This window comes from Giardia intestinalis, chromosome 3 (genome assembly GCF_000002435.2).
Source record: "Giardia intestinalis strain WB C6 chromosome 3, whole genome shotgun sequence".
Taxonomy (NCBI): Eukaryota; Fornicata; order Diplomonadida; family Hexamitidae; genus Giardia; species Giardia duodenalis.
The window spans coordinates 147852-169986 of record NC_051858.1 but is presented as its reverse complement, the minus strand read 5'-3'; the positions used below and the strand labels follow the sequence as shown (position 1 = coordinate 169986).

The window sequence follows — 22135 nt, the reverse complement described above, 5'->3', positions numbered from 1 at the left end:
GTCTTTAGGTCAAGCGCTGTGCCCTCTAGATTGCTACTAATCACCTCGTAGGTGTCGACACTTAGTTTCTGCGGGTAGGAAACACACATGTTGGCGAAAAATGTCTCTTCACTATACACCGACTGCAAGAAGCTTGCTGAGGGGGGTTTCGCATCGCTGTTTTTAGTACGACGTGCACAGGACAGAGTGCTTGTAGTTGTTAAGGAGGCATCCGCTTCGCAGGATGACGACGCAAAGGCCATTAAGTCCGCACGTAACGAGTTCAATATAGTTATGCGTCTGTCTTCGCCATATATAGTCAACTATTATGCTGTCAGGACCCATGATAATGGGTCGATATACCATATCGAGATGGAGTACTGCTCTGGCGGGTCGGTGCAGCAACTCATTCAGCGCATACGCTCCGCACGCTCTAAGCTCCCGGAAAGTGCTGTCTGGGAAATAGTTGCCCAGGTACTTAAGGCCTTGCAGTATTTACACTCCTGGTGTCAAAAGGGCTATTTAGGGATTGTGCACAGAGATATCAAGCCGGAGAATCTCCTCATCGATACTAGAGGGTTAATACGGCTTTGTGACTTTGGCCTATCTATGGCCTTGCAGGCCGGCAATCCACCTGCTGCAGCAAAGCGATCCGGGACAACGAGCTATATGGCCCCAGAGATACAAGCACTAGGGGCTGTAACCACAATATCGGATATCTGGTCCCTTGGCTGTACAATTTGGGCGATATGCACCCTCAAACACCCACGCTTCAGCCGGCGTGATCTGTTGGAGGGCCCGGTGGTCGACTTTCTTGGCTACACAACTCCGTTGCGCAAGTTTGTCCGTTTGCTTTTGCAACCAGATCCTAAGGCGCGTCCTACTGCCGAGCAACTTTTATCTGACGAGAATGTGGTGAACGCTCTTAAGCGCATTGACGACGGTGAGTATTATGACATCTATCCTCCACAAGACTTGATTGCACTGTATGAGGAGGGTACTGTTAACCACTGCGGGCCCTATTCCCCTGCTAAAGAATCTATTCTCGCAAGCAGCTTTCGGCGAGCTACGTCTACACTCCAAGAGTGCAGCGTTGTTCTATCGACACACACTGACCAGTGCCAGACCCCACTTATGGCTGCTGTTAGCAAAGGAGACCACGTTTCTGCACAGAACCTTCTTATGCACGCAAAAAAGGTCGATAGCGAAGGATTCAGTGCCCTTCTGTATGCGATAGAGGTTGATAGTTTGCCTTGCGTCCAGCTTCTTGCAGCACTTGAGTTTTACATAAACCACCCCAATGGTGACTCGCCCCTAATTTACGCGCTCAAGAGTGGTAAAATAGAGCTTCTTTCCGAACTTGCACAACATTGCGCAGGGAGCTTAGACGCCTCCGGCAACACTGCTCTATGCATCGCTATTCGCTGCAACGATCTACCTGCTATTGAGCTACTGCTTCCGTATGAGTTACTTCTCAAGTCTGACAATACTCTAATGGCTTTAGACGTCGCCTGGAGTTGCTTGCTTCTCCACAACACAATGCCGTGGCAGATGTTGACAGACTACCTCCTTAAGCACCACAAATGCTATCCACGCGCTGTGAGCCTATCAGGCAGCCCCAAATATGTGGACCAGAAAACAAAAACTATGCTATTAGTAGAGGGAAATATAGGTACAGCTGCAAGCGAACATACAGAAATAACAGAAGAGGACTTGTATGCTGTTCTTCCTTGTGGAAGGACCGCACTGATGTTGGCTGCACAGAAGAACTCTGCCCAATACGTCCAGTTTTTGCTTCCGGAAGCAGGGATGAGTACTCCGGTTGGTGAAACAGCGTTGTTGCTTGGCATGCAAGCGCAAAGCATGCGAGCAGTCGAAATTCTTTGGAAGTACGAATCGTTTCTATCGAAGGCAACAGAGCTCATGCGAATTTGCCTTTTAGCTGAGCAGCCGAACAAGCTTCATGAGCACGATATCTGCTGTCGGGCAACAGATGGTAGTACCGCTCTGATGTACGCAGCTGTTTCTAACAATCATGCTGCTATTCGGATGCTCATTATGAGGGAGATGAGGATGCACACGCGTAATGGCTTTACAGCTTTGATGATGGCTGCACGACATAATTCTTTGGATGCTGCAAAGGAGCTTTTACCTTACGAGGCACGCTTGACCGATCAGGCAGGAATGTCTGCCTTGATGCATGCAAGCCAGTGTGGGCATGTGCAGTTGGTTTCTTTGTTAGCCACATACGAAGATGGAATGCAGGATACTATGGGGAGAACAGCTTTTCTGCATGCAGTTGCAAATAGACACTCAGGCTGTGTCCATGCTCTTTCTTCAGAGCTACTTTTTCCAGGAATAGGTGGCAATTCTCCTCTTATCCACGTGTTATTGAAATATGGAGTGGAACACTGTCAGGAAATATTTACTACCGACATGATAATAGCGTCAGCCGGACTTCACAATGATAACGGGCAGACAGTGACTATGATTGCCGCCAGTCTAAGTGCTACGGATATTGTTAAGCTACTAGCTCCTATAGAAGCAGGCATGCAAGATGGATTGGGACGCACGGCCCTCATGTATGCCACAGAGGTATGTTCACTGGATGTAATGACAATCCTTCTAGATAAGGAAGAGAAGCTACAGAATACTAACGGCGAAACTGCACTAATGCTTGCCGTTAGATCTGGCTATAGCAGATGCATTCATATTCTTGCTCCTCGAGAGGCGTCTCTACGGAACAATCAGTACATGACAGCTCTGGGTCTTGCCGTGGAACTAGATCTTCCAGAAGTAGTTACCATTCTTGCTCCATATGAGGCTAGCATTTCTGTAAGAAAGAATGAGTCTGTGATTGATCTGGCTGTTTCATTAGGTCATGCAAACTGCGTTGCAGCTCTTGCCAATTATATGTCAGAGAACTGTATCTCCATTCCCCTTACCCAGCGAAGTCCAGTGATAAGTGGTAGGACACCGCTTTTAGCAGCTGTCCTCTCCAATAGAATTGACGATGTCGTGACAAACTTAGGGTTCATGGGGTACGGATACTCTCTCAGCAAAACAGCATTAGGAAAGGACGTCATCTGTACTGCTCTTCAACTGTCTGTACGGCTGAATCATCTAGATTGTACTAAGTTGCTTTTATCAGAAATAGGAGTGTATGTTCCAGGCTCTGAAACTGCACTTATGCAAGCTGCTCATATGGGTTTATTAGAAAGCGCCAGATTGCTCCTCCCGGAAGCAGGGGCCCAAACCAAGGAGGGTTATACAGCCCTTATGCTCGCCGCTATCGGTGGCCACTCAGAGGTTGTTAAGCTTTTGCTGCCCTTTGAGACCAAAATGAAAACGACTGCTGGCCGAACAGCCCTTATGCTTGCGTCTGCTTATGCCAAAGAAGACTGTATAGCGTTGTTAGTAGAGCAAGAAGCAAGACTTTGCGATCATCGAGGTGTGAGTGCTCTAATGTGCCTGGGGCGAATCTCAAATGCTCAGCAAATCAGCACCCTTATTGCTGAAGAGCTCTATTTGCAGGACTGCAATGGATACAGCGCCCTGATGTATGCTGTCATAGATAACAATATGGTCCTTGTTCGCGAACTTCTAGCCGAGCTTCCACTTAAAACTCACCTCGGTGAAACGGCACTATCACTTGCTGCTGTTTACGAGAGATCTGCTATTTATGATCTCCTTGTAGAGTACATTGTCGATAATAACATAGCACTGCAGATACCAAAGCGCGCTATCTCTACCTCTGCCAGAACAGAACTTATTAGTGCAGTTCTTGCAAACGATAGATCAAGGGTTGTCCAACACTTGGATCAGGTCTTCAAGGCCTACCAAGGGTACACTGCACTCATGTATGCCGCTACATATGGATATGTAGAGATCGTGGAGATCTTGGCTCCCCATGAGTCCTGCATTCGGACCAGAAAGGGTTGCACTGCCTTGATGCTAGCGGCTAAGGATGGGCACGTAGATTGCCTCTTGCATCTCCGGCCGTATGAGCAACAGATGGCCATGCTGGATGGAACCAGCTCTCTGATGTTTGCAGCCCTTGCTGGCCAATCCGATTGTGTTGCGCAGTTGCTTTCGGAGGTCTATATGCGAAAGGTGAATGGAGACGACGTTATCTCGTTATGTGAGAATGAGCTAGAGCATGAAGATTTACCAGAAGAACATCTTTATGCAATCAGGCGCCGCTGTCTTCCTCTTATCTACGCACGGCTGACTGAAGATCAAGCAGATGCCACTGCTAAGGATTGCCCTGGTATCCTGGATACAAATGACCAGGACGGAAACAATTTACACTGATCCATCTGTTACTAGTCAAAATAGGAAAGAATGCAAGGATCTGAGGCATAGTGAACAGGCATATTCCCGGCTTTATCTGGAATGTCGTGCTCCCATCCTATGAGAATTTCTACACACTCTTTGGCACCAGCTTTGCAAGCACGCATCAGTGCGGTTTCTCCAGTGCCATCCTTCTCATCTACAGAAATGCATCTGTGCCCAGATTCATACTCAGCTAGAACACGTACGCACTCTGGGCGATCATTTGCAGCTGCTAGCACAAGTGCAGTCTCGTACTGCTTGTTCACCAATCTCACTTCAAACCCAATGAGCAGCTGCACGCAGCCTATATGTCCGGCCTCTGCTGCAAGCATCAGTGCTGTGAGTCCCGATTCGTTTTGGATTGTTGCTTCGTACGGCACCAATAGCTCCACGATAGAGCAGTGGCCTGAGACGGCGGCAAACATCAGCGCGGTGTCTCCAAACTGGTTTCTATACCTAGACTCATGGGATACTAAGACCGACGCTATTTCGAAATACCCCAGCCTGGATGCAGCCATCAGTGATGTATTTCCTCGTTCATCCACTTCTCCTGCATGTGCAATTAGCTCCTTCACCCTCTCAATGTCGTTGTGCATGGTGGCCTCGTGAAGGGGGCTCCTCTGAGCACGAGGCTCCTTCCTCGGAGAGTTGCTACCTGCTAGGCTCTCCACCAGAACACTGCTCTTTTCTAGAATAGATTTCGTTCGGCTGAGGGAGTTCTGCAAGGAGAAGTTCATCATCTGGAGCTCCTTGTTTTCGGCCACGGTGAGGTGAAGTTGCTCACGAAGGTTATCACGGTCTTCTGTCAAGGTACGTATTACAGATTGATATTCTGCCGTTGAGGATGTTGCTGCTTCTAACCGAGACCGTGTGAGATTTGCAACCGCCCCAGAGGGATGTGCAATACCGGGCCGATCCTTACTAAAGTCGTCTGTAATAAGCTCTGCTTGAAGAAGTGATATCGACTCTAACAGGCTTTTGATCTTCTCGTCCTTGTTGACTAAGAGTTGCGTTAGTTCCGAAATTGTCTCTCTGAGCTTCTCGATCTCGGCCTCGGCGTGAATGGTTTGATTGCCGCTAGGAGACGAGCATAAGTTTTCTGCCCCCGTTGTTCCTGGAGACATCGTGGCAGAGTAGACAGCAGGAGTAAGAGAGCGGCTTATTCGGAGAGGACTCGTGGCCCTGCATATTACAGGAGAGCCCTCACGAGAAAGAGACTCAACGAGCTGATTAGTTGTCTCAATTTTTTCTGCCAGCAATTCATACTTTGCAATAATTGATGATAAGTCAGCATCTTTCCGGCCACTGGAAGTGATCTTACTCATCAAATACTGGATATCATTGTCTTGCTGCTTCAAAAGCTCCCTGCAGCGCTTGTTATCATCTTTTTCCTTGCTTAATTGAGATTGTAGGCTAACCACATGACTAACAATTGCGCTGGGAAGAGTGTTCACAGAACCGTCAGGACTTTTGATATCAAAGAGCTTTGCAATCCGATTGATTTCGCCGATGAGTAAATCGACGTTAGCAGTGACTTTCTTCAGCTTGTCTGTGGACAGGTGCTTGGCAGCATTGAACGCCTCAAGTATGGTATTCAGCTCTGCATTCAAGTTGCTTATGGTAGCATCCTGCTCCTGAATCTTCAGCTCTAGTGCAGCCTGCGTAGAGGTAGATGCTTCATCTGTTTCTACGACCCGTGATATTAGGGGAGCCCTCATAATAGAATGCTGGCCTGGTCCCTGCTGCGGGCTCAGCACTGCCTTGTTCTGTATGGTCGGAGAAAGACCCAAGCAGATGTCCTCTCTCTCCTGCTCAATGCTGGTGATTGGCTTGGGGTACAATAACGTCCCTATCTTGACTTTATCAAGCTCCACCCGCATCTCTTCAATGATCTCGTCCTTTGCTAAACTTACTGCCTTGAGATAGGCTAACTTATCCCTAAAGTCAGCAATATCGCTAAAGACTCTAGTGACAATTGCGTCTAGTTCGCTGTCTACAGAGCTCTTAGCGTTCTCCCTCTCTGTAGTCAAGTCGAGTATCTGTTTATCCTTCTTGTAAATCTCTTTCTTCAGCTTAACAATCTCATGGAGCAATTGCAAGTTTTCACAGCGAAGCTTATGAAACTCTGCATCATATATTCCGCACACCTCGCATACATGGGACGTATTCGCTTGAATGTTTGTCAAATGGTTATCCTGCAGATGCACCAAGCGCCACAAATCAACCATAAAAGCCTCATATTGACCTTGATACTCTGGAGCATCGTGCATTGCCTGATCCATGGCGCTCTTGAGAGCAGCATACTTGGCTTCTGCATTAGCTATTGCATCCTTAACAACACCGAGATATGATAATTGAGAGATCAGCGGCGGCTGGGCCTTTTTTATGGCCCCATGAGAAACTCCCAGAGAGCATGCAGATGAGTCTGTCGCAGCAAAACGGTCCTGCGTCGATAACTTTATAAGTCCTGCATTTATCAACAGCTTTGTTACTGCATAAACTTCTTCCTGCAACTCGGTAAAGAACTCAGTAAAGTAATCCTCTTTGGGATGTGAACTATTGACGATATCATGGAAAGCTCGGAGGTGCTCTCGAAGAAGGGCTGCAACGGCATCGGTAGGCTCCTTCACGTAACAGAGTGCCTGACATATTTCTCGAAATTTCACATGGCCTGAATCCAGCAGCAACCTAACGAGTTCAATAGAGCCATTACTAGCTGCAACGGATAAAACTGCAATATTACCGGGGCCCTGGTCTAGTGGGAAAGTATTTAGAAGGTCTACAAGTATCTCTTGTGAACGAGAGGCCAGAGCCGCAGTATAAAAAGAGAAGGGAGATTCTGCACCACGTTCTTGGTCATTTTGCAAAAGGACGGAGCAGGCCTTGTGTGCTCCAGCCTGTGCTGCATAGAAGAGGGCACTATGCCCATCGTTATCCAGAGTTCCGCCTTCCAGGTCCATTAGAATGGTACAGGCGTCTGCATGGTTATTCTCTGCAGCAAGCATAAGGGCAGTCCTCCCAAGAGCAGAGGTTGTTCTAGCATATGCGAGAGCATATGAAGCTAGTAAGGAAACGTCACCTGACCGTGCAGCCCCAAACCAAGTTTCCAGGTCGTCCATTTAAAGTTAAAAGAGGCACAATTGCGCGCATTTGGGGATACTGATTCTGAACCGATTTCTTTATGCTCACTTCTACCTTATGAATTGGTGTCTTCCTCTCTCAATTTTAGAGTCCTTTGTACAGATAAGGGTGTAACAAAAAAGAGTATGTCCAGTGACGGCTCAGACACTTGGTTCACTGCAATAAGCAAGGGGGATGTCCAGAAAGTCAGAGAACTTATTGATACGCATTCTGGGACGGTCACGGACAACGGAGAGACGGGCTTAATGGTAGCAGTTCGATCTGGAAATTTGGACTGTGTTAAGCTCCTGGCAAGCATTGAATCCGGACACCTTTCTCCAGAAGGATACTCAGCCTTATCATTAGCTGCAGCCGCTAACAGCGCCTTGGTGTGCGAAGCCTTGGTGTGTTTTGAAGCCGAACACAAGCTACCACACGGCTCCAACGCTCTGATTGTCGCAGCAAAGCATGGTGCACTGGCTTCAGTACGGGTGCTCACAAAGCATATTGATGCGTCCTTGGCTGATGTGGATGGGCTTACTGCTTTGGATTACGCCGTTCAGAGAAACTATTCGAAGTGTGCTCTAGCCTTACTATCGACCAACCGCTTCACCATAGCAGAGATAGAAAAGTCGTTACTATCCGCTAGTGCCGGTGAATACTCCGAAACAATCCGTGTTATCACAAATGCACTGCGTTTAAAGTATAGCAAGAGACAAAAGGATGACGAACTGGTTGAAATCTTGAGCAAATTTGTCAATCAAGCCGCAGTACTTGTACGTCTTCAAGCTGAAAACGCTTCTCTTAAAGCCACAGCCGATTGGCTCAAGTTGCAGCGTCCTGATATCTCATCAACTACCCCAACTAACTCAGATGCCTTGCCATTAGATACTACTGTTACTGAACTCAAACACTGCATCCTAAGGCAAAGCAACAAGATCTGCGCCCTTGAAACACGGATTGCCCAGATGCGTGAAGGGCTCCTTGTCATATCCCCTGAGCTGGGTGACTATGAATTAGATATGTCTGCAGTTCGCCTTCGCGAAGCAGAGATACGGTGCTTGAAGGCTAATCTTTCCAAATCAATTGATAATCCGGTTGAGGTAAAGAATTCAAGTCTTTTGGATAACTTAGCTGATTACTACGTTGATGATTTTAATTGTCCTCAAAGGAACAATTATCAATTAAGTGATATGGATGACAGTATTTCTGACATCTCTATTCCGGGATCTCGACCTAATTCTACCGCACGCGTTCCTCCAGATGACCTTAAGTCTGTTGAGTCCAACTCAATAATAGAGTTTCTCGACAGCGTTCGGGAACGTGCTGCCAAAGGAAAGACTTTGCAAAGGACTCAGGACTCTCCTCTGCGGTTTTCACGCCAAAAAGATCCAGATGCGTTTACTACCCAAATGAGAAGAAAAAAGTCATGTTCAGAAGAGCCCAATTATACTACTACACAGTCAAGACAAGCCGATGAGTCAGATATTGGTATTTTACAGCAGGAAGTCGTGGATTTGCGTTCCATTCTTGAAAAGTATGAAACAGATCGCTTGGCAAAGTCATTTGTTCATGGATCGCCAGCTACAGACCTTCTTGCTAATTCTGTACTGGGAGACCCTCAATCTTTTCGCCTGGCTGAATCCCTCAGAAAGACCATGTCTCCTGGGCTTTTTGACGGACGGGCAAGGTCATATCAACCCACTTCTAAGCCCAAAGAGCGCAGATTATCTATCAGCGTGTTGTCGGGAATTAACTACGACCCTGTAGCAACAGAGAATGTTATCAATCAGGCAATTGATAATATGGATTCAGGGTCGTTCACCGATTCCCTTACCAGAGAGCACACTTCTGTGTCCGCTTCTGCGCTGAAGTCGAAGATAGAACACCTGAAGGAAAGGATGCAACACGTAAAGAAACCTCCTAGGGCAATTACTACGATCAGTGAAGCTCCAGAACTGGACTCTGAGGGAACCAAAATGCCAGAGAAAACAATCATAAAAGAAGCCGTCTCATCCGTTATAACTCTTGCCAACCAACCAGCTCATTCTGTTCTTGAAGACTTCATAGCCCTTGATAGATACAAGCAAGCGTTCTATGAAAAGACGCTAACCAATATGGAGGCATACCTTATTACAGTAGAACTAAAGATGAAATCCTTGGTAAAACTGGCGAAGCGCATTTTTATACAGTCCGAAACAATCACATCTGATGCAGATAGTGTTACTAGTTCATATGACGTGGAGACTGTACCAAACCATCTTACAGATGGAAATCTTGAGGGAGACGTTATGCATCACATAGAAAGGCTTTACGACCTGATGAAGCGCGCAGAAAATAAGCTCTTACCCGGAGTCCTTAGCTCCAGCTCTCAAAGCAAATTAAGCGATCATAGCAGTGCGAGTGATCCTCATGCCAATTTTGAGCACCCCCAACTCCAAGCACGTACTTACCAATCGTCAAGCGAAACGCATATGAATGGGATACCAGAGGTCGTGGCACCTTTGCCACGAGCTCCATCAGCGCATGTATTAAGCCCCACAGGAGATTCGCGATCAGAAGAAACTAGCGATGGCATTGTTCCTTCCTTTGAAACGTTTTCCGATACCCATAGCTTGCTCGCCTCTCAGCATTCAGATCACCCATCACTTGCTCATCAAACCGAAGCTCTGCTAAGCGATCTGAAAGACAAGACTTCACTGATAAATAAGCTATCCGATGAGCTTGCTGAGCGAGAGGCACTTATAGTGCAATTGTCAAACACCGATAATACAATTTGTTCAAAATTAGAGGAGAAAATTAAGACTCTTGGTGAGGACTTACAACGACAACTTGAAAAGAATAGAGAATTAGAGAAACAGCTAGCCAAAAGCAATGATCTTAGCACATCTTTGATAAAACTGGAGTATAGGCAATTGGCCTATGAATATATGCTCCATTTGTTAGTTTCTGATCCGTCTGTATCCTTTAGAGCCAGCCTCGCATTTAACTCTGCAGTAATCCCGGACGCCTCTTCCTTAAGTGCTGAACTTGCAAAACTACTTATCAGTAAAAACCTTCTTAAGATGTCTGAGTGTTCAACTGTGCTCCAAACTTCTCTCAAGCCGCTTCTCGATTTGATTCCTTCTGTAACGGATAGATCTGTCCAGGATGCGCCATTTCTTTGCGAAATTATATCTCAGGAATTAGAAAATGATGCGATTGAACCCACATCATTACCGGTTGTCGGTCGCAGACCTCATTCTCCTGATTCCCATCTCATCACAGAGAGTTTCATCAGACAAGAAAATGCAGACTACTTTTACCTCAATCACGATAACAATACTCCTTTGATGAACGCAGTCTTGGCAGAAAATATCACTGCTGTGCGTGGGCTTCTCCACTATGCTCGGCAAATAAACAATAAAGGCGAAACAGCATTAATGCTGGCAATACCTACCCGTAACGAAGAAATAATTCATATGCTGATTGGCCTAGAAGCCGGGCATGTTTGTTCCAATGGAGATAGTGCATTGCTCAGGTGTCTTCGCTTAGGCGAACTTAAGCTTGCCGAGCTATTAACAGATGATGAAGGGGTACGTATTACTGGCACATCCTATCAGGGTATGGAAGGAGAGAATAGGCCACCTGAAATACTTAACGCGGCATCGGACGGAGACATAGTCAAGGTGTGGTCTCTCCTCCCCTATCAGAAGCGTATGACAGATGCAACTGGGCGTACTTCTCTAATGCTTGCAGCAGACGCGGGGAACATATCACTAGTTAAGCTTCTGTGTACTCATGAGTGCCAAATGCGCGATACATCCGGTCGCACAGCCCTAATGATAGCTGCTGCCAACAATCAGGTAGACGCCGCTTTATGCTTGCTACCTAGCGAGGCTGGGATGCAGAGCAATGATGGAAAGACTGCGCTTATGTATGCAGCCGCACACAACAGTCTGGATTGTTTGAAAGCTCTTGCTCCTCACGAGTCTGGAAGAAAAGCAATAAAAGAAGATGGTTCGGGATTGGGATACACTGCATTGATGGTCGCAGCAAACAAGGGACACATCAATGCCATCCGCTTGTTGCTCCCATACGAACAGGATTTACGCGATAAAAAGGGCCGAAGTGCGGCTGAGTATGCCAAATCAGAGGTTGCAAAGAACGAGTTCACACAGAATAACTAACTGAAAATACAATGTAGCGCCGAGATCAGTTTCTATTATTTATCGGGGTTGTATTTCTTCCACGTTTTGTTCCCCCCTATTTTAGCCATCCCAGCGGCATCTTTCGCGTATGCACTCACACGGCTATCTATTGTTAACGTAGTAGGACCATCGTTTTCAATTGATACGACCATGTCACCCCCAAAGACCCCTGTGTGCACGCGATCTGAAACATACTTCTCTTTCACATGCTGAACAAACTTGTCAAACAGCGGGCCAGCTTCTTCACTCTTCATTGCCTCGTGGAAGTCTGGTTTGTTTCCGTTTAGAAATCCATATAGAGTAAACTGAGAAACAAGCAAAATCTCTCCCTCTACTTCAATAATGTTCCGCGCCCACTCCTTTCCAGTTTCGTCTGGGAAAAGTCTTGCGGCTAGGAGCTTTCCTATTATATAGTGCATGTCTTCAATGACATCCTCGCGACTGATTCCAACTAGAACTACGTACCCCCTTCCAATGCTTCCGCTAACATACTCTGTATCTTTGCCCTTATTAATAGTGACAGAACCAGAGTGAACCCTCTGAATCACAACCTTCATCAAGGTTTCTTATTTTGAAACTTGTTATAGTTTTAAAAGCAGTGCTGTCCTGTCAGCCCAGTAAATATTTGGTGCAGGCAGCCACCGGCCGTTTACTGACCTCGGCCCTACGGGTGGACAGGTGCGGCATCGCTCGCTGCCACAGGGCCGGCAGGAGCGGCCTCTCCGCGGGCCGTCCGATCGATCGCCCGGGCGTCCAAAAACGGAATTCGTGGGCGGCGGTGGCAGTCGCGCGTCCAGCCCCCTGCACTTCGCCCTCAGGGAACTCCACGAGCGACTGGATAGCGTGCCTAATGAAAGCGTCGCAGGTGTAGTCTACTCCCTCAAGGGATATCCGAGCCTTGCCCTGAAGGAGATCCTCCTCGACGGCTTAGATAAGAACAGTGCAGATGCCATCAGACTAGAGCTGACCGCCCTTCTCGACCTCTCCCATCCGGGGGTCCTCAGGCACCACCAAGTAGTCGAGGACGAAGGTCTCATCTATGTCGTCATAGACCGGCACGACAAGACCCTCGAGCGCCTCCTCACCGAGCACAAACGAAGGAAGACTCTCATCCCTATCGCTGTGATCCTCTCCGTCCTGAGGCAGGTCGCTGCCGCCCTCGCCTATCTCTACGGCCTCAGTGGGATAGGTACTAGGGGGCTCGTCCACCGCGACCTCAGGCCTGCCAGCATCCTCGTCAGCGCAGACGGAGAGCGCTTCATCATCGCCGACTTCGGCCTCTGCAAGGACGCCCTGTGGAGTGGGAGCACTCTCATGGGAATAATGGCATACGTGGCCCCCGAGGTGCTCCTTCGCAACGAGGCCAGCCCCGCCTCCGACGTGTGGAGCCTCGGGGTCATCCTCTACGAGCTTACTACTCTAAGGAAACCGGACTTCCTAGAAGGTAAAGTCCCAGCAGAGGTCTTCGTCGATGGGTGGAGGCCGGACCTGAGCGATGTCACTGATGGCTTCATGCAGAATGTTCTGGAGAGGATATTCGTGCTGGAGCCAGAGAGGAGGCCGACGGCCAGGGAGCTGCACGAGACGCTCGCTACATTCGACATCCCAGTTAGTGAGCTGGGGGGTCAGTGCGTGATGCTGAGGTACAAGTGCGGCGCCTTGGAGACTACTCTGAACAGTGCTAACGCCAGGATTACACTTCTGGAGGAGGATGCCAAGACCAAGCTGGACAGGATTACTACTCTTGAGGCGGCCCTCGACGCCAGGTCTGCTGAGACTGCCTCTCTTAAGGGCACTCTCGAGGATCAGGGTAAAGGGCATCTGGCCACGTGAAGGCTAGAGGCCAAGGTCATGCAGCTTAGTGACAGGATGGAGCGGCCGGTACCCACAGTCTTCCTCAGGCTGATGCGCGCTGCACACAAACAACACAGAGACCGTCCGGACACTACTTGAAGAGGGATTGGCATCAGCAAACGTGACGAGTAGGGGGTGACGGCCTCATGCACGCCGCCCACGGGAACCGCCCCAGGGTGGCCCGGATCCCCGCCCCGCAGAGCACGAGAGGGAGGGCGCCGACGGCCGCAGGGCCCTGCTGCTCGCTGCGCAGGCGGGGAACAGGGACGTCGCAGAGCTCCTCGCGGAGGGGCGGCCCCAGCCGGTGAGCCAGAGGCCGACAGCCGCCGCCGCGACAGGTGGGAGCTTTGTTGAAAAGGGTTGCGGAGACCCGCGCCCACCAGGACGGCCGGGACTTGAGTGAGACGCCCGCGGGCAGGGCTGGGCGTGGCCGGCGGGTGCAATGAATCATCACGCTTGATTAAATCTCCGTGCATTGGGGGCGGGGAGCAGCAAAGGGCACTCTGCAGTGAATTGGGTTGCTAAGGCAGGCCAGGCCTTCAAAGGTGTCTAACTGCATACGTTCTTCTTCAGTAAGCAGGCTGTCCGTTTGGGCCCGGTACCAGCAGAAGACAAACATGGCCGCATCGTGCGTCAGGAGGACTAGATGTTCTTCTGGGGCTGGATGTTGTGCTTATCGGCAAGGTACTTGGCTGTACTCCTGGCGTCTCTGAACAAACCACGTCGAAGTATTCTCCGACTGCCAGTAATAAAGTAAAGTGGCCTGTACGTCAGCACCTGTAGAGCAGATGCTTGCCGCAGTACGACCTCAGGGCTCTAGGGCTTCGGGTAATAAGGGCCCTCGTGGATGACAAACACCGACGAAAGCAGCAGGCTACGATTGCATACAGAGAAGGACTCGGATGGCCTGCATCCTTCAGTGCACAGGTCAGCAAGATCTTAGTGCCTATGCGACGGCATACCGTGTCTCGTCGTTGTTCTGCTGCACCTTCGAACGCTCGTTAGGCCCTGCAGAGTCCCCTCCACAGTGCCCTTGCTCAACGAAGATATGACTGATGCTGGTTCCCGGAACATCGGGGTAAGGGGATGGACAGGCGCCTGAAAACGGCCATTCTTCAAGAAGCTCGCTTACAGTCACCCCACTCATAGACCTCGAGAGGATCTCCTTGACAGCAGAGAGTCCTTTGCGAGGTGGTTGTGTACCGGACGTGTTTGCTCGGAATAGGTTCTCAATGAGTTTTCTGTACTGTAAGTCCTGCGAAACTTTGAAGCGTATGTTAGTAATTTTGAATTAGGCAATTCCGCTTGAGAGTGGGGACAAACAGATCGCCTAACTGTTTCATTGCAGAGCCAGATTACAGGCTGCTCAGGTCGCCGTGTGAGTCGATGACTAGTATAAGTAGAGCGGGCCCTTCTATGGGTCTGCCGGCTGTAGTCTGTCTGTAAGAAGTACAAGGGGTATTACTCTGACAGTTGTAATTCTAAGCCAAGGCTTTCAGTGGCTGACTCGGATTAGTGCGTGTAACTTTCATAGGTATCCAATAAAGAATAATAGCTTCATGACTTTGGCTTCGCTGATCGTGATTCTGACTTGTTTTCTGGCAGGGTCTTTCTCTGAGGAAACGTTTGTATACTACAATGGCTTTGGGTATTCTTGTGAAGGCAAGATCTCACAGTGTCTTCAGGATAGATGCCTAGTGGACTTAGGTGCTTTTTTTTGCACAGAGTGTAGCCAGGATTATGTTCCCATCAACGGCACATGTGTTGCTACTACAGACGAAAAAGTTAATAAAGCCGGTTGTGTTAAATCGCCGAAAGGTGGATGGTGCACAGGATGTAAAAATGGTTACTTCTTATTTTACGGTGGCTGCTATGAATTGTCTGGCAGATGGAAAGCAAGTATTTGCGATCGTGCAGAAAATGGGATTTGTCAAGAGTGCGGAAAGGGTAGTACGTACTATACTCCAATAACTTTTACCAACCCTAATGCGACCTCTCCTGAACGCTGTATCTACTGCGGAGATATAGTAGGCTTTGGCGGGAGTAGTGGTGTATATAGGTGTCAGTACTGTAACCAACATAGGTTGCCAGGGAACACTATACCCAGCTGTAGCGAATGCTCAGAACGATTTATGTGCCCTTTTGATTTTCGATGTAGGTCTGTTAAGGGACTCGAGCTCGGCTATTGTTACTTTTGTCCTAGGGGTTACGTCTGGAGTCAGTTTGGGTGTTATACCACAGATAGTGTAATTGGCAACAGTATCTGTTTACCAAGAAATACTATAGATATACAGGGACAATCGTTGTGCACACAATGTGCCAATTCATCAGAAGTGCCTCAGAATGGCCTCTGTGGGTCAATTAGCGGATTTGATAATGTTTGTACGAAAGATTCTGAAACGGGAAAATGCACATCTTGTAAGAATGATAGCAACAGGCAATACTTCTTGTTTTATGGTGGATGCTACTTATTTAGTTATGCTCCAGGTCAAGTAGGGTCTCAGATTTGTCAGACAGTGCAAAACAATGTGTGTACTGCATGCAACAGTTCAATCAATGAAGTGTTCACCAAGAACAACGGATGCTGGCGCTGCGGGGACTCAGCCAACGGGGGAATAGAGGGATGCCAAAGGTGTGAGATGAAGGACAGTAGTCTTCAGTGTCTGGAGTGCCGCGACCTCTACCTGAGCCTGGATAAGAGGAGCTGCCTGGCCAGCTGTCCCAAGGGGCAGAAGGGCATAAAGGGGTCCTCATCCTCGGTCCACAGCTGCGCGTGCGATGACGGGTCATATCTGAAGGACGGGAAGTGCGTCGGGTGCGCGGTGGAGAACTGCGCTGAGTGTGACGAGTCGAGCTGTAAGAAGTGCAAGTATGGCTACACACTCTCCGGCAGTCAGTGCGTGGCGACCAAGTGCAAGGACCCCAACTGCGACACGTGCGAGGACAGAAACGTATGCACAAAGTGTGCCGGTGGCAACAGCCTCGACCCCCACGGTCTGTGCGTGAAGGACTGCCTGGGCTCCGCCGGGTACTACAAGGCCACCGTGGGGGGCGTCTCGAGGTGCGTGGCGTGCACGCTCGGCAACTGCGCAGTCTGCGAGTCGGAATCCAAGTGCAAGACCTGCAGGGACGGGTTCTACGTCGAGGGCTCGGGAGGATGCAAGCCGTGCAGCTCTGAGTGTGCCACGTGCAGCGGACCGGCGTCCGGTGACTGCACCTCCTGCCCTGCCAGGAAGCGGCTGCAGTACAGCGACGGTGCCAAGGGATCGTGCGTCCCGCAGTGCGTGCAGGACAGCAGCTGTGCAGAGTGCGGGCTCACGGTGGGCGGGACCAGCTACTGCTCGCGCTGCGCCAAGAGCACGGAGTACCCCAACAACGGGGCGTGCACCTTCTCCAGCTTGCGGGCGGCTGGCATCGCGTGCGCGAATGTCGCTGCCGGTAGATGTGCTGCTTGCAGCTCAAACTCCTTCAGCCTCAACGGGGGGTGCTACACCTCCACGCTCCTCCCCGGGAAGACTGTCTGCACGAAGGAGAGTAACGGCTGGTGTGACAGCACCGTGACCGGGTACGGGATAACGTACAACGGAACGCTCCTTACATGCCCGACGAACTGCGCAATGTGTAGCAGTGGGGTCTGCAACGCCTGCAACAGCGGGTTCTACCTGGAGAAGGGGGCGTGCAAGGCGTGCTCCAAGGGCTGCGCCACCTGCCCCCATGGGGAGGTATGCTTTGACTGCCTGGCCGGGTACTACTTCTCCGAGAGCACGTGCAAGGCGTGTCACAAGGCGATCTCCAAGTGCAGCCTCTGCGTGGTTCCAGAGGGTGCAGCCACACCCGTATGTCTGGAGTACGACAGCACCTCCAAAAAGTCCGCCCTCTCGTCTAGTGCCATCTCTGGCATCGCCATCAGCGTGGTCCTCGTCGTCGGCGGTGTGGCGGGTGTGCTGGTTTGGTTTTTCGTCTTCCGAAAGAAAAACTGAGTGGCCTCACTTTATGGTCCATCCATTCTTGCACGCACATAGTAGAGTATGCCAAGGAGAGCGGCTCTCCCTTATTCCGGCCAATCGCTGCCTGGTGGTCTGGTCAGTATCCTGGACAGTGGGTGTCTCAGTAAGACTTTCGCTGGTACGGACCGGGGACAGGGCACGTAATTAGAGAGGGAACGACGCCTTCGAGACAATCCGGTGCATGGGTGTACAGCCCAATAGACGCCTCTCTGGCTGTTGGGCCAGCCTCTAGTTGTGAATTCCTTGTTAGATGCCTCTGCTAAATCTAGAGAAGCCAGAATATAATAATAGCACACAGAACAATGGTGGAAGACACAGGTGCATCTACCGACACATGGCGGTTTTAGGCCAAAGGCGATCCTGTCTGCTGCGGTCGAGTAAACTACTTGCCGCGAGCCACCTCTCAAGTCATACCCACCATTTGACGGCCAATAGCCCAATGCCCGTTGGCGCCTCCCATATGTATGTCTCGGCCCTGCTGCCCCACAGGCCCCAGCTGCGTCATCGGTGGGCAGGCGCAGAGGACTGCACACTCGTGGCTGCTGTGCATCGCCTGGTGCACACAGGAGCCGTGTCATAGTCCGCAGCGAAGTACTGCTGGGGCTTCTTACTCGTGCCCAGGGCAGGGGCCCAGGCGCTTTACCAACGAGGTCTGTGGTATCTGCAAGCCTCTCTGTTGAATGCCAGCACGCCTCCTGGGCGGCAGACAGCGCTTGGCTCGGGCACCTGCGAAGGAGCGAGTCTTTCAGGGCTGGGCACAATAGACGGAATGCTTGTTTGGAACAAGGAGCACCGACCTGTGCTCCTACTAGGGCTGGAGGCCATTCAAGGCACCTGGCCCAGACCACGGGGATCGCAGATCTGAGCGATAGCTCGAGCAAGCAACATATTAGCGTGCTGTGCTGGGTATCCCCAAGTGCCACCGGGAGATTTATCTGCATTAATATGGAATATTATGACGACAGCACACGACTCAGCCCTTCCATAGGTGGATGCGGAGTACCGTCTGCTGACACCTCCAGCGAAGATGGCAGGCTTAGTGCTCTCGATGCCAATGATGGATCCACAAGGGTGAGCGGCCCCCGCCTGGCCCCCGTCAGGAAGTGGCACCGGCGTGCTGTCCCTGAGATGTCCTTGAGAGCCGAGACCTCCGCTGACAATGGGTAGGATTTGCGCCACTGGGAGACTCTCTAAGGATACTCCAGGAGTTCTTAGAAGCAGCACCCATATAGTGAGGCTTCGGGAGCCCTCTGGGTAGCACTATCCAAGGACCACTTCCCCGAGAGAACAGAAGGTTAGGGGACCGACTCCCGAAGGGCGAGTTTGGATTCTCCTGGACAGCAGAGAGGGCCAGAAAGCCACAGCAGCCTCCGGATCCACAGCTCTCCTATCATAGAGACACTGGGATGATTAGAGCACGCCCCTCAAGAAGGACAGGAAGTAACATAGTGGCACAGTGCTGATGCTCACGGGATATGGCTGACGAACACCTGGCTTCTGCTGGATACGAGATGCGTGCTGAGAGCAAGGTGTCTGGATTGGTGCGGTTATGCCTCACCAGAGAAGAGACAAGAAGCGCCGTCATAGATGGGCATGTGTCTGAAGGAAACACAAAGGGCAGTGGCTGCTCTGTTGCCAGCAGAGGGCAATCCGAAGTATGCAAGGCGTTTATCTGGACCAGCGGGAATGAGCAGTGGAAGTACCTTACGCAAGTTAGCATTGTCTTCTCAGGATAGGCGCCGTAGTGGACGCAAACGGGATCTCCGAACAAGTATCTTCCTGAGGCCTGTCTCCGCCAGCAAGAATAACTGACGATGATTGTCGCAACTGTAGCTATCGAATGACCAGCCATCGATGATGCTATCCATAACAGAAAAGTTTATTGATGACGAGACAGGACACAAGATCACAACAGACGCCAAACTAGCGCAGTAGAAGAGAACTATTAATTGGCCAGTGCCCTATGCATATCTTTTGTATGTAATAGCATATTCTATAAGTGTAGCCAACGATTCTAATCATCAATGGTTAAAATGATACTCATTAAAATAAGCACGTTTACTCACAATACATATCCATTAATGCGTCCACATTTCTAGTATTAAGTACTGAGGACGGTTTGACCAATAAAAATATATTAAGCTTATTATATGTGATTATTATGCTTTCGCAAGCGTTGCAGGAATGTAAAAGAGTATAGAAATCCTACTAAGCAATAGAAACACAAAGCCAATTACCAAAATACATTCCGTTACTGCTTAGAGATGACCAAATATTCGATGGGAACAACAAGCTTATTTGATGAAGATCCTGCCACAGACTTTGAGAACCGTATAGAATTTGCCTCATCCTCGTGTGTCTTTCTAGAATCGATTGCAGACAGTGGGCGCTGTTTTTGTGTTATTGTCATATCAACTGTGGTATATTCCCTGGCCAGCGGACGTTGTTTTAGTTCTAGTTCTAATTCTGTAATGCGAGCATTCAACTGTGTAATTATTTTGTTTCTTTCTTCAAGCGCTTGTGCAGCTTCCAGCTTATTTTCAACGATATCCTGAGCTAGCTTTGTGGCCTCTTCGTTTTTCTTTCGTGTTGATTGGGTAAATGTTTGCTGCAGAGTTGCTAAATCAGCGCTGACCCGACTTAGTTCCGTGTCTTTTTCTGCTGCTAAATGTGCAAGCTCGACCTTCAGTCGTTCACATTCGCCTGTCAGTCGCGAGATCACTTCGTCCTTTTGCTCAATGTGCTGTGTATGTTCCTCTTTGAGCTTAGTTAACTCATTTGTCAGTCTTTCAACGTCTTCATCTCGTTGCAATAGGAGGCGTTCTGCATTGTTTTTTACTGTGCCAAGCCTGGCAAGAAGCGACGCGTTCTCGCTAGCATGAGAGCTTAACTGCTTTTGTGCATCTACTAACTTATCTTTGAGCTCAGTCAGCTCAGCTGCTTTAATATGCAGTTCCGCCTTAAGGTCAATATTATCACCTTTGAGCTTTGAAAGTAACGCTGTTTTCTCCTTCATCACTTCTTCATTGTGTTTAGCCACCTCTTCGCACTCAGTAGTGAAGCGTTGTATTTCCTCTTCGCGGTGCGTTCGGTGCTTTTCTGCAGCCTCTATAGCACGCTGAAGCCTTGATATTTCTTTGTCCCTATCTTCCAAGGTGTGCACCAAATCCCGAAGATGCAATTCACGCTGATTCAAAACTACACGCATGTCCTCGCACTTCGACCGAAGATCTCTGAAGTCAACCATGGTTGTCTGGAGGTTTCCCGTGACCTCTAGGAGGGTTTCCTTAATATCTGTTCTAAGCTCAATGTTGTCCTTTTGAAGGCTATCAAGTGCTTCGCAGACTTGCGCTGTGCTATCCACGGATGCATTAGAGGCCTCAAACGGGACAGATGGAACCACAGACGCGGGAGATGTTCGGGACTTGAGCATCTCGTTGTACTCCTCCTGGCTTACATAAGAGGGCGCAGCAAGGGGTATGACATTGGCAGCAGCAGACATCGAGGCAGAAGTAGCCAAATTATGGTCCGAATATAAGTGATTAGTGGACAAGTCAGTGTCCAGAATTGGCGGAGGTTGCACAGAAATTTCCGCCAGCTTCTCCTTGTACGTATCAAGAGCTCCCTTTGTTTCCGAAAGTTCTCCGCGTAAAGCTTCGTTTTCAGCCGCAAGCTCACTGGCTGATCGTGTTGCATTAGCATACTTCTTCTCAAGTTGCTTGTACTCGTTGCTGAGCTGCACAGTTTCGGCAACTCGATCCACGTTAGACATGTACTTGCTCTTCAAGATGTTGTACTGCTCTTCAAGGTTCTTATACTGAGAGGTGCGACTAATCACAGAAGGTCCGAGACCCAGGGGTCGTTCACTAGATTTAGCTGGACCAGCGGAAAGAGCAAGTTCATTGCGCGATTCCTTGGAGCCAGGCAAGCGGACGCCGAGAGACCTTCCAAGCGTTCCAACCCCTGCGCCCACGCTCGCAGACATGATCTTTCAATTTATTGAGCTTTAATCGTCGCCATAGTATCCCTTATCCTCGTCGTCCGACTCGACGTCGTCCTCTTGGGCGGCGTCCATTAGTTGACAGGAGTCTGAGGAGGTGACTATAATGCGCACAAAGTCCCCTTGGCTTATCTTCTCAAGACGAAAGGCGTTGTCTTCCTTCGGGCTGTAGTTTTCTTCGACCAGCTCCAGCCCCCCTATTGATGTTTCTCGGTACAGCTTGTCTAAGAGCGTAGTTTCGAGAATATATGAGCCCAACAGAAGTTTCAGTATAAAGAAGTTATCATTGCTCCGCTCGATACTCTCAACATATGCCACAGCTCGCTCATTACGCATTGGACGCTCTATTATAGCTTTGTATGCCACCTGGAATGTCGCTACACCAGTATGGGGCTGCAGGAGAGGCGTTTTTGGGATCAAGTCTGGGTGTATTATGACTTGAAGGACTTTTCCAAACGTGTGAGACACCCCATTAAAAAGCTGTTCCTTCATCAGTGCAATAACTGCCGTAGCGTAGTGCTCGTGGAAGTCGCACGGGCGAAGCTGGACCGTCTCCGTGGCCTCAATGTGGAAGAGCATCTGGCGAGGAAATGTATTACGCCATAATGTGATGAAAAGATACTTTAAAAATAGATTGTATTTTAAATTCA

General features: G+C 49.5%; 7 protein-coding genes and 1 pseudogene across 7 annotated transcripts; 4 read left to right on the top strand and 4 right to left on the bottom strand.

The window, feature by feature from the left end:
- Window positions 1-87: 87 nt before the first annotated feature.
- GL50803_0016122 (Kinase, NEK) lies at window positions 88-4293 on the top strand (the record flags this gene model as incomplete). The annotated part of the gene is made up of 1 exon (XM_001706890.1): window positions 88-4293. The coding sequence occupies one exon, from the start codon at window positions 88-90 to the stop codon at window positions 4291-4293; it is 4206 nt and encodes a 1401-aa protein (XP_001706942.1).
- An 11-nt stretch (window positions 4294-4304) lies between these two features.
- GL50803_0093011 (Ankyrin repeat protein 1) lies at window positions 4305-7433 on the bottom strand (the record flags this gene model as incomplete). The annotated part of the gene is made up of 1 exon (XM_001706891.1): window positions 4305-7433. The coding sequence occupies one exon, from the start codon at window positions 7431-7433 to the stop codon at window positions 4305-4307; it is 3129 nt and encodes a 1042-aa protein (XP_001706943.1).
- A 147-nt stretch (window positions 7434-7580) lies between these two features.
- Window positions 7581-11603, top strand: GL50803_0015972 (Ankyrin repeat protein 1; the record flags this gene model as incomplete). The annotated part of the gene is made up of 1 exon (XM_001706892.1): window positions 7581-11603. The coding sequence occupies one exon, from the start codon at window positions 7581-7583 to the stop codon at window positions 11601-11603; it is 4023 nt and encodes a 1340-aa protein (XP_001706944.1).
- Window positions 11604-11638: 35 nt separating this feature from the next.
- On the bottom strand, window positions 11639-12181 carry GL50803_0013832 (D-tyrosyl-tRNA deacylase; the record flags this gene model as incomplete). The annotated part of the gene is made up of 1 exon (XM_001706893.1): window positions 11639-12181. The coding sequence occupies one exon, from the start codon at window positions 12179-12181 to the stop codon at window positions 11639-11641; it is 543 nt and encodes a 180-aa protein (XP_001706945.1).
- Window positions 12182-12245: 64 nt separating this feature from the next.
- Window positions 12246-13457, top strand: GL50803_0098050 (Kinase, NEK; annotated as a pseudogene; the record flags this gene model as incomplete).
- Window positions 13458-15037: 1580 nt separating this feature from the next.
- On the top strand, window positions 15038-17458 carry GL50803_00114852 (High cysteine membrane protein VSP-like; the record flags this gene model as incomplete). Its single annotated transcript, XM_001706895.1, has 1 exon — window positions 15038-17458. The coding sequence occupies one exon, from the start codon at window positions 15038-15040 to the stop codon at window positions 17456-17458; it is 2421 nt and encodes an 806-aa protein (XP_001706947.1).
- A 2278-nt stretch (window positions 17459-19736) lies between these two features.
- GL50803_0016543 (uncharacterized protein) lies at window positions 19737-21470 on the bottom strand (the record flags this gene model as incomplete). The annotated part of the gene is made up of 1 exon (XM_001706896.1): window positions 19737-21470. The coding sequence occupies one exon, from the start codon at window positions 21468-21470 to the stop codon at window positions 19737-19739; it is 1734 nt and encodes a 577-aa protein (XP_001706948.1).
- Window positions 21471-21491: 21 nt separating this feature from the next.
- On the bottom strand, window positions 21492-22064 carry GL50803_0031671 (DNA-directed RNA polymerase II subunit RPB7; the record flags this gene model as incomplete). The annotated part of the gene is made up of 1 exon (XM_001706898.1): window positions 21492-22064. The coding sequence occupies one exon, from the start codon at window positions 22062-22064 to the stop codon at window positions 21492-21494; it is 573 nt and encodes a 190-aa protein (XP_001706950.1).
- Between the last annotated feature and the right edge of the window lie 71 nt (window positions 22065-22135).